Source organism: Polyodon spathula, chromosome 6, assembly GCF_017654505.1.
Source record: "Polyodon spathula isolate WHYD16114869_AA chromosome 6, ASM1765450v1, whole genome shotgun sequence".
NCBI lineage: Eukaryota > Metazoa > Chordata > Actinopteri > Acipenseriformes > Polyodontidae > Polyodon > Polyodon spathula.
Genome location: NC_054539.1, coordinates 47,974,157 through 47,986,401, shown reverse-complemented (window position 1 = coordinate 47,986,401; position 12,245 = coordinate 47,974,157). Strand labels below are relative to the sequence as shown.

At 37.2% G+C, this 12,245-nt stretch overlaps 1 protein-coding gene across 2 annotated transcripts in view; it reads left to right on the top strand.

Moving 5' to 3' along the window:
- commd1 (copper metabolism (Murr1) domain containing 1) overlaps positions 1 to 12,245 on the top strand; it is a 54,028-nt gene that overhangs the window by 30,160 nt on the left and 11,623 nt on the right. Inside the window, exon 3 of one of the 2 annotated variants that reach the window (XM_041253003.1) lies at positions 10,648 to 10,759. The exons of the other annotated variant lie outside the window; for it this stretch is intronic. Within the exon in view, the coding sequence (XP_041108937.1) occupies positions 10,648 to 10,759 (112 nt within the window). The remainder of the gene's footprint in view (positions 1 to 10,647; positions 10,760 to 12,245) is intronic. 2 annotated transcript variants of the gene reach the window in all.

Below are 12,245 nucleotides of genomic sequence, written 5' to 3'. Positions count from 1 at the left end.
CAAAGCTGATAGACTCATAGCTGTAGTCTATCCAAATAGACTCATGGCTGTAATTGCTGCCAAAGGTGCCTCTACCAGATATTGACTCAAGGGGGTGAATACTTATGCAATCAATTTTTTTCTGTTTTTTATTTGTAATTAATTTAGAACAATTTGTAGATTTTATTTTTCACTTTGAGATTGTGGACTCTTTTTGTGTTGATCAGTGGCAAAAACTCCTAATTAAATCCATTTTGATTCCATGTTGTAACACAATAAAATGTGGAAAAGTCCAAGGGGGGTGAATACTTTTGAGAGCCACTGTATTTCTATTAAATCACACTGTCAGTAAACTCATTATCTGATCGGTTAAATAGTGTATTAAAAAAAAAATAATCCTTGCTTACTTTGTTTTTAATGGTTTCCTTTACCCATTTATTTTATTGAGTTGGATTTCATAACAACATTCAAATGATTTACTTATCTTCACTTCCATAAAAGATAAGTCTGGTATATCAGTTTTCCTCTCTACAGCAACGGTTTAATTAAGCATCCCCATGAGCCATTTTAACTGCTCATATCTTATAGACTTCCTACCTACATGGTATAAATACAGCATGATAAATAGGATGGGATAAAAGAAATGCCCATCTAATTCCTGACCTTTCTTTTTCTTCAACTGCAAGCAAAAGTGCCCAGCCGTTTGCACAGAATCATGCAGCTGGTTTGTAACATGAATAAATATCAATCAAAGCCTTGAGGTAAATGACTAGTGCATTCACCCCCTGAACCATATTTGTTGGCATCCCTTTCTTCTCCCCTCCCACTTGGCAGCAGTTCTGCGGTTCAAGAGCATGCCACCATATTCTCTTGGCTGATGATCAGCCAAATTCTTTATTCCACTAAGTCGGGTAATAAAGTGGAAGTATTTGGTACCCAAGTCAAACAATTAGCCTGTTGTTCTTACATTCCAAGTTAACAGTACAGTACAAAAAGAAAGAAAGAATCAAACTAAATTGAGGCAGATGAATCCAGGTGTACACCTGTTCTGTGCATCCAATTGTGTTTTTACTAAGGACCTGTTTGCATTCAGTAGATGGGATGCAAATTCATTTAATCAGTCACAATACATGTACATTGTAAACAGGCTGCAGAAAGGACAAGCACAGATCAGTGTTGCCTTAATGGAATACTGCCTCTCCTGCAGTCTAAGGTAAAAATGGCAACTTTACAACAACAGTATTAAAACCTTGGTTTAAGCATTTTACAACCATGCATCAATAACTTATTGATGTAAGAGAAAAACACTTCTCATAAAATAGATTTTTGAACAGGGAAACATGTAGAAGCAAGATATTAGTACAAAATTGTCCCATACAAATACATACCACAAATGGTAAAAAAAAATAAAAAAAGCATTCCCTTCTCAAATACAGTGGTTTGCAGAAGTATTCACCCCCTGCAAAGTTTTCACGTTTTGTTGGCACCTGAGTGTATTCCATGACGCTTTCAAATTAGACTTTACATGTAGAATCTACACAAACTACTCCACTTTGAGAAAGTTAAAAAGTTCATGTAGAATATAAATAAGTAAGATTTACAGAGAAAAACAGATTAATCTCATGTGCATGAGCGTTCAACCCCTTTGCTACAGCAGCCCTAAATCAGCTCGGGTGCAAATGATTTGTTTGAAAGGTCACAAAATTTGTGAAATGGTTTCAGCCTGTGTGTACTCAAAGTGGTTTAACTTGTAGATAATTTCCCCAAGGTATATAATGATTTTCAAGCTGCAGCTCACATAGTGATCCAACAAAGCAACCATGAAGACCAAGGTACTTTCAAAACAAGTCAGGGATAAAGTGGTAGAGAGGCACAGAGCAGGAGAAGGGTACAAGAAAATTTCAAAGGCGCTGATTATCCCTCAGCACAGTGAAGTTCATTATTAAGAAGTAGAAGATGCATCATACAACTCAGACACTACTCAGGTCACCCTCGCAAACTGAGCAGCTGGGTAAGCAGGGAACTGGTTTGAGGTGTCACTCTGAAGCGAACAATGACCTTGAAAGAACTGCAAAGTTCAGTGTCTGAGATGGGAGTCGGTATTCACACATCAACAATATGTCGGTCCCTACACAAAGCTGGCCTGTATGGACAGGTGGCAAGAAAGAAGCCTTTACTCAAGAAGCCTCATCTTAAAGCATGTATGGAGTTTGCGAAAAAGCATGTAGATGATACTGCAGACATGTGGAAAAAGGTTTTAGGTCAGACGAGACAAAAATTGAACACCATCCCAACTGTCAAGCATGGTGGTAGCAGCATCATGTTATGGGGATGCTTCTCTTCAGCAGGGACTGGGAAGCTTGTCAGGATAGAGGGGAGAATGGATGATGCAAAGTACAGGTGAATCCTTGAGGAAATCCTGTTTGAGTCAGCCAAGACTCTACAACTGGGGAGGAAATTCACATTTCAGCAGGACAATGACTCGAAGCACAAAGCCACACTGGAGTGGTTGAAGAAGAAGAGAATTAATGTTCTTTCTGACTTGAATCCAATCGAAAATTTATGGCGAGACTTGAAGATTGCAGCCCATTGACGATCCCCAACAAACTTATCAGAACTGGAGCAATTTTCCCATGAAGAATGGGCAAAAATGTCACCATCCTACTGTGCAAAGCTAGTGGAGACCTATTCAAAAAGACTCATAGCAGTAATTGCTGCAAAAGGTGCTTCTAGCAAGTACTGACTTAAGGGAATGAATATTTATGCAACCAGTAAATTTCATTTTGTACATTTTCTTTGTAAGTTTTGCTGACATTTAACCTCTTCGTCATATAACAGTGTTCAGTTTAACCACTACAGCGCTGAATAAAAAAAAAAAAAAAAAAAAAGTTTGTTTGAAAAACTGTGCTTACATTATACGGTGAATACTTCTGCAAACCACTGTATGTTTAACATATTTGTATAAGGAGTTCTGGTGTATAAATCATCCTCAGATGAGGCTGATCTGTAGTTTAAACCTGCTTCTGTTTAACCTGGTTTGCTGCAGCATCTCCCAAGGTCATCCCAAAGAGAGCAAAATGGAACTCCATGTGACCAGAAAGAGGCATATCTTCTGAAGGTTAATGTTATATTAATGACAATGCCAATTAAAACGTCAGATTTCAGAACATTCCAGTACATTTTATTTTAAGTGTCGTGTCATGCACTCTAAACTTCCAACTGACAAATTCTGAAGATAGACAGTTCACAGCCTATCTTTGTGAAGCACTTTGTGATGATAGTCCACTATGAAAAGCAATAAAAGATTTTATATATATATATATAAATATATAGTTGACCCATTCTCTTATGGCATGAGAATGATGCTTCTTTTCTTTGTTTCAAAGTGCTCACAAGATAACACTCTACCGTGAGAGACATTTTGGCTGATCTTGCCTACATCGCATAACAGTAACAGACTGCCTGAAAGCAAGGCACATTGAGAACTTTCTTAACTCTAATATGCTAAGATAATAGTTTTTTTGTCAAGAAAATACATGTTTGTTGTAGCATTTGTTTCTTTCAAAAATGCATATGTGAGACCCACATAGTTCTTGAGATTAATGGAATTATTTCTTTATAACCACTTTAAGGATTTGTTATCCTTCTATATTTAAACCACTCTAATTGGGTCAAACCCATCACAGTCAGGCTTATCCTATTATAATATCCCTAACGTAATGATCATTTCTGATGTATCCTGCTCCCCAAAGTAGTCAAACAGTCTGATATATCTGATTAAAAGGTGTGGTTGTGAGACCACTTCTTCAAAAAACGGCATGTTTTGCCCTAGCAGCAGTCCATGTCTGAGACCCTAAAACTTCAGGAATGTTTTGTTTTGAACCGATGTTTGACCCAGTCACGCAGATCAATCCTTATCGACAGGCTGAGAAAGAATGTGTGTCGTACTGAGGTACCAAGTGTAGGTTACGGTATCCTTAGTGCTGTCAGGCCCAGCGAACATGTACTGAATATGCCTCTCATATCTCCCTTCAGTATTCGATTAACTTTTCTTTGTGGTATCTAGAGAGTGGCTGCTAAGGGAGCTTTGAGTCTAATCTAATTGTAATGTTCCTGGGGATCATTTTTAGTTGTTCTTGTACTGCCGTTTCTGAAGAACATGCTGTGACTTTGAGATATTTCACAAAATAGCCTGTCTTCTAGAAGAATTTCCACATGGCAGGATTTTAAAAGTTGTTTCCGCTTGTTACAGGGAAGCAGCAACATTAAATCTCTACTGTGACAGGAATGAAAGTAGCAAGGTTCTGAGAATTATAACGTTACACGTCTTCACATATTGCTACTGTTTAAATAACCGCACTTAATCCACAAGCCTTAGAGTCAACACAGATTACACAGGATATGGCACAATAGCTAAGGTCACAGCCCTCTTTCCCATGTGTCTCAAACAGGCCAAGCCACCCTGTTTCTTGTTTGAATTATAGAATTAAATCCTTGTTTAAATATTGTTTTCATATTGTGAGATTCATTTTCTAGGTAGGTACTGACTGTGCTATATAACCAGGTTTTGTACATTAGTGAACTGGGGTGGCAGGTTGTCTCCTGCATGGGGGATAAAATCCCTTGAACAGGGATATATAGTGAACTGGACTGGATGTATGTATATACGTCCATACGTATTTTTCACATTACATTTTTCAAAAGCTGCTTATCCAATTCTGATGAAACTTTAATATTAACATTATTTTATATAGGTTATTAAGTGTATTAGACATAGGGGGATGCCTGTCTGTGCGTGCATTTTATGTCGCACGTGTCTTGAGAAACACTTGTCTAATTTTGATGAAACTTGGTGTACGCTTTCTTTCGTATACTCACAAAAATGTAACATATGAAGTTGCATGTACATTCATATATATGTCACAGTAACTGGAGAATCACTTTTAAGGAAACTTTTCAGTGCCATTTCATGTTATGTACTCCATGATGTTGATGTACATCATGATCATCAACCTTTTCATCTTACTCAAATTTGTATACAGGTACAGGTGTGGTGGGAGTTGTATGTTAGTCACATACTAGTTTTGACAGATAACTTCTTTTGTGCTTTTTGTAGGACCTTGACATGCATAGTCAGTTCTGTGTCTTGTGTTTACGCTACTAACTCAACTAAAATAAGTATAACTGAGATGGCTTATACGTAGGGCTCCACGATTTCATTTTTTTTTTTTTTTTGTATCTGGGGTGTTTTATCAGGTTTTATCGGTTAAAACCAAAAATCAGAAGCCCTACTTATACGTCAACTGGTAGCTTCAAAAGCCTTTTGTTCCCCAGGTAGTTATATACACTGTTAGGAGTGTGCACCCTGATCCATTCATAATGTCTAACAATTAGTAACACTTAAAAGGTTTGGAATAACAGATATTTAGACCAGACTTTCTTCTTCAGAGGCTTTTAGATTCTGAATTAATTAGCTTGATCTTGACACATATAAATAACAAGGATTATCAGAAAAGAATGATTGAAGTTGTGTAGTTAGTCAGATACAGTACACAGTACAATATGTTATTTAAATAAACAATATAACTGAGTTTCTTTTGCAAAAGCTTCAGTTGTAAGATATTTCTTACAGGGCCGTTCCATGAAAATGGACAAGTTTTTTTGTTGATGCAGGGATACAAATAAGACTCCTATTTCATAACACTTTCACCCATTCCATGTTTTGATACAATCTTAATGTTCCACAGTGTATAGGTCACAAGCTCAGGTGTGTCTGATTAACCTCATAGTGAACCCAGTAATGGATCAAACTTCTATGTAATAGGCCTTGTTGAATAACACAATTATTTTAGTTTTGGAAATTTTAAATGCAGAGACGATCCTAATATGTCTCCTATTCAAAGCACTGAATGACACAGGGCGTATGGACAGTGTATCCTGTGCTCTGTATTGGTTTCTCTCTTAGTTACTGACAGAGTGCAACAATGTAACATGTCATGGGTGAGTGAAAGAAATGTACTCAGATGTCTGTAGCATTGTGATTAATAGGGTAGCTTGATTTTACCCATGTGTACATTTCTAGTGAAATCTGCAAATAAGGAATCATGACTGCAGTTGACATAAAAGCAACAATATGAAAAAGGTTCCTGATATTAGATGCTTTATAATAATTGTACTTCTGTTAACAGTATTACAGGTATCTCTTTTATTGTGCTTACCATATTTTGGTTTTTCTTTTTTTTTTTTTTTTTTTTTTTTTTTTTATCTTTAATTACTGTATTTGCTCGAGTAAAAGTCGACCCGCCATTGTGAGGGGCAAGATTTGGGTATATATATTTTTCCTATGTATATGTATTAGATATCCTGACTGCGTTTTGAATGGCAGATTTGCAAAAGTAACAATTTTATAAGCACTTCTACCGAGAACCGCAATATAGTACATGTTGTGTGTGGTGTTTTTTTTTATAGCCTACAATAGTATTATTTTAGTATACAATCCCCACCCCAACTTCCTTCCTAGCCCACACGGAAGTATGTATTTCAGTAGAATGTCAGGGGTAGTGTGGTCTGGCTGTAATTCAATGAATCTGCGTCTGTGTTTTACGTGACAGCTCCTGGATGTAAACAAGCCTGGGATTATTTTTTTTATATACATTATAGTATTCAGAATGAATTGGTGATAGATAAGAGTCAGGATGGAAGGACATTACCCAGCTTCACTGGGAAAGGTAGTTTTTTATTGTTTGTTTTTGTTTTGTTTTTTTTAATGGGGGATAGGAGTGGTGTCAAGATTTCTGCATGTAAACTATATATATATATATATATATATATATATAGATAGATAGATAGATAGATAGATAGATAGATATATCTCATTAGGTAAATGTTATCTTTGTCCCACTGGAAGGCCTACTGCAGGTAAATGTACTGTGCTGAGTGCAATATGTTTGTGAGTAAGCATAATAAATTATTAGAAATAGCTGCATTTTTAATACCCCTTGATATATAAGTTCGACTCCCGTCAGCCTTAGGCTATGTTAAAAATGTTTAAAATGGCTTGCTGGGATTCAAAGTTGTCTGTAACTACTCAATCCATTTTTAAGCATTTAATAAACCGAAGGAGTACTGATACTACTCTGCTTCAGTAAAACATCAAATTAAATAAGTCTGTATGATTTTCTTGAATGTTTAAAAATTAATCTGAATACGTTGCACGCCCAGTGCATGAACAATCCACCTACAGGAGTCTGAAACATCTTTATGTCCTCCATTTCTCTTGAGATAAAACCACCAATCCATTTTTAGATGTTCTAACCGTCGAATGTGCAAGAGCATCGGTTCACATTGACGTCATGCAAAAGCGCCACTATTTAAATTCAGAGAATGTTATAGTACGCAAAGATGTTTGTGAAGCAAATTACATTGATAATAATAATGTAACATTGAATAAGAGGTACTTGGGATTATATTAGCCTACTGTTACATTATCCCCCCCCTCCCCCAACTTACTACCTGCAGCACCCTTGCGGACCACCAGTGGTCCACAGAACACAGGTTGGGAACCGATGTTCTAGGACATTCAATATATCACTCTCAACAGCTAAAATATAAATCCTATACCTTATATCAATGCATCAATATAAAATAGATATTAAATTCAAATATATGCTTACCTTCCAGTATATGGCAGTGCAGTGTAGGATTTATTGAAAAATAAAAAAGGCAGAGACTTAACTTCAACCAAACAGCACTCAGTTGTTCAGAGACCATCAGAACGTGGACCACATCAGCTTGCAAGATCAAGTTGAATGGTATTGAATGGGGTCTTGCTCTGAGCTTATATAGGATTTTCACTCCATTGAATACATCAGAAATCCCAAGTAAATCTAATCATCACTCGGCCATGACCTTTCTCATCTTTTAAGTTAATTATACATTCTGGAAGGATCTGGTCAACTCCTTTTTCAAAACCTGATTGGATATAGCTTCTTGCCAAAAAATATTGGAACATGATTTCATCACTCCCTTTTTCCAACTCCCTCCTTTTTCTAAAAAGTCAGGTGGACCAAAGTTCATAGAATCCTTGCTAATAATGTAATGCAAACATGTGTATAATATGAAATGTTTTAATGAACACACACACACAGACACAAGACTGTGGCCAGCTCCTCTCGGCCTCCTACGATCCCTCTCTAGCCTCCAGGCTCTCTCCTCCTCGCCTTTCTCTCTCTGGTTTACTCTGCCAGTGGCCTCGCTGCCTCTCTCACTATTGTCCTGTCACTATTCTTCCCTCACATCTGTTACACCTTTGTAACCCCATGGTTGTTTTCCTCTCCAATTAGCAGTCTTTTAATGTTTGTTTATTGTTATGGTGTTTCTTTTAACTGTCGTCCAATTGCCACCCCCATGACGATGCAGAGCCCCCTTTTATCGCATCATAGGCCCCACCCCCATTTGTTCCCTTCAACTATAGGGGCACTCCTCTAGTGTCACCCCACTACTGGAATGTCTCTTCCTCGCGGAGTCCGCGAGCCCCCTCGAGACATTTTGTGTTACCATGGCAACTGAAAAAAAAAAAAAAAATCCTAGAATTTAAACAATTTTTTTTTAAGAGCAAAATTTTTAATTTTAAAATTAAAATATAAGAAGAAAAACACTGACATACACCTCACAATGTCGTATTTGCATTCTGTGGAAGAAACAAGATCATTTCACCAGCTACCTGAAAAAGAACTTGACACCTTTTGAATTAATTTGACAGTAAAAATAACAAAAAATGAGGACGATTTTACCAGTTCTCTCTGAAACATTGCAGAGTAACCTGCGCAGTCTACACAAACAAAACAAAACTCTCAGACAAACAAAACAGCTTAAGAAAGAAGGTAGGATGTGGTAGTTTTTCTTTATAATTGCAGGATGGGGTGTGTATCTGAGAAAGAGGAAGAACATGCAATCTGGTTTATGAATGCTTTGCAAAGGAAGTCGGCAAGTACGCGTACTTCCAGTCCTGTAATTTTCGGTAGGGGTCATTGAAAGAAGTATAAGGTAGGGAACTCAAATATACTTCAAAATTGCAGGATATAGTGCTCGATAAGGCCCTAATGTCACACTTCACCTGCAAATGAAAATGCACAAAAGCAACTGAAGACCACAGATTTAAAAAAAAAAGAAAACATACATCTGTTATATCTATTTTTACATCCTCTTTTAATTATCAGGCAGCATTAAACTGAAATGAATGATGGTCATTTTGAATTGTGTTGATCTTTTTAAAAAAAAAAAAAAAAAGGTCAATATATTTAAAAATATATTGTTGTTATTGAGCTTCAACTTCAACTGTTGTGTAACTTAAATTCCATTCATAGCATAACTCTGAAATCAATTAGACTTTTCTGTATAGTTTTCACTGTAGATCAACAGTCTTCTATTACTGCAGTTACTTTTCATAAAACAACTTGAAACTTTGATACAATCTCAGATAGAACCAAAGTGAGTTAAATGTATCATCTGTTAGCAAACGGTAGCTTACTTGTATTCTTCCCTCAATTGTGACCTGTAACAGTACTTGTTAATTAGGTAAATTCAAGCTTAGGTATAAGGTATAAAATTGTTCTTCACCTATCGCTCAAGCACAATAATCTCAAGAGACCACTAAGAGAGATCAATAATTAGCTCCAGACAAAGAAGAGAATCTCTTGTAATTCTGGTTTCATTATATTGCTTTAGCCAGGGAAAAAACACATTCATCTAAGTTTAAATCTGATTGTGTAAGGTTTATAAAATGTAGGATGACTTCTAGTATTCCATTATTGACTAATCCTTTGTGGAAATGTTTGCACAATCAACCACTTTTCAGTTAATCTCCAGCATAACACGTTATGTCATATGATCTAATGTTTTTTTGTTTTTTTTTCTTATTTCTGGGAATAGGAATGCTGAAATGTTACACATACTACTTCAAAAAATTTGCAGTTGTGTTCTGTCAGGTGACTGAGCACAATAGACCACCTAATTAGCTCCTCTGACAGTTAGTAAATTGGTTGCATGATCTCTACAGAAACAAAAAGGTTCCCCTTTGGTGCAGAAAGGCAGGAAGCTAGCTCTAATGTTTGCTTTGCTACCTTTTTTAGTTTTTTTTTTTTACGAGAAACTGGTGGTTTCATCTTGCTGCATTTACATATAGCAGTAGTGTTGATGTATAGTATGACCTGGAAATTGAAGGTACACTCTAAAATATATTTGACCTGATGTGAAACATGTATCTCTCAGATATCTCCCAGTGAAGATGTTTTATATTGTATGATACTATGATCTTCATAGCACTAAAAAATACAATTGATGTTTGCAACCAACATACATGTTTACCCCAATCTTTTTGTAACTTTAATAATTAGAAAAAGGGTACTGACAGTCCTTTTAATTGTTTTCTCTTGTAAAACGCAATAGAAGCCAAATTTGGTTTATTATGGAAAAGTAAAAATTTACAATGGACTTTTTCTGTCACCAGTACTCATTATTATCCCTATCCCAGTAACCTCACCCATTTGGTCACACTGCACACCGACTGCCTTTGTTTGATACCATCCGAGCTCTCTCCCACCAAAGCCCCAACCTCGTCTCATTGATGCCCCTTCCCTTGTTTCAATCCGTCTCTTTTTCGTTTTCTAGGATGAAAAAGGGAAGAAAACAAGTCAGCTTGTATGGGGAAAATCTCACCAATTCGCTCTCTGTCTCAAGATGTCATTCAATCCTTGGTCAACCCCTCTCCATTGTAACCTTGGTAAAATATGAACACCCTGTACACCTTGTGCATAATTTATTGAAAGTGATACATGTGTGACTTAATTTGATATGGACGACCCTTTTACCTAGCAACACCTGTTAACAGATGCCGTGCATTGTTATGACTAAGCTGCTATTCCAGCCGTGCAGGGAACCTGAGAGTGTGAAGAGTAACAGATTTTCCAAGGCAGCTGTCTGTCACCAGGCTTACATGTTCTTGATATTCCACAAACTGCAGTATGCCACATATGTGCAAGTGGAATTTGTATTTCACATATATGAAACATGCCATTCCTCTAAGATTCCCAATTTTACATGCCATTCTTTTTACAGTCTTTTGTTCCACATACTCTAAGTTACTTAATTGAACAAACAGGTGTTCATTGTGTAATTAGTTAATGGTGCCTATAAAACATGTGCACTCAAGAACTAGAGGACTGGATTTGTGCACCCCTAGTCAACAAAAATCACACTTTCAGAGGTGACAGACACAACCCTAGGGGTCATTTTCCAAACCTCAATTTAGAAATTCTGCCTTTAGAAGCAGACCCCTTATTTGGCACAGATCTTTTTTGCTGGCGCGCCTATAGAGGATGATCATGAACACCCATGAATAAGATATTAAACAGGACCTCTAATGACTAATACAAATGAAAATATTCTTCATAAATATACATGCAGCAACTGTGTTGCAGTGCCTGGGCTGGGATTGGAACCTGTAACCTGTATTTATATCTCTAATTACCCTCTGTTGTATGTTACTGATATAATTATTTTGTATTTGTAGCCATGGCAGGCAGATGTACGTCACTAACGTACTTATTTCTGTCAGCTGAACTGCATTGCCTCCTTCATTAACTTCCTGTTCTTCCACATGCAAGCTTGTTCAGTGATCATATCCACATTCTTCCTCATTGTCAATTACAACCCAGACCTCACATAGCACAATTAAAACACACACTTCTGATTCTCCTTGACTGTGATAGAGTTTTAACTAAAAGGCTACTTTTATCTTTGCAGTGGTGTCTGTTAGGTACAGTATGTAAAGGTTTACTTTAATAGCAGGGTTATGTTAATTTGACATCCAAACTGCCTTGTTGTCTGTTTGCAGTGCAATTATCTCCTATGTTACTCTGCTAGAATGTACCGGTGTTATCAGCAAGGATGTGTCATCGTCCCCGTCCCCCCCGCTCCCCTGCTTAATGCTCGTGTCGTTTCTAATGTGAACATACAGCATTGTGAAACAACAAGACCTATTATTTAAATAGTACCAGTACGTGACAGGGAGGCCCCTGTCGCTGGTTCTTGCGCGGATGTGCACAGCTGGGACGCATAACATGAGATACGTTGCGAGGCAACCAATTGAGCAAGTAGGCTCGCCCGGTGCTGAGGTGATCGGGAGATCCGGATTGGCTGGGAGCCATGCCCGGGGAGGCTCTAAAAAGCATCCCTACCACAGCTCAAGGCGACTGCACCACTGAGCT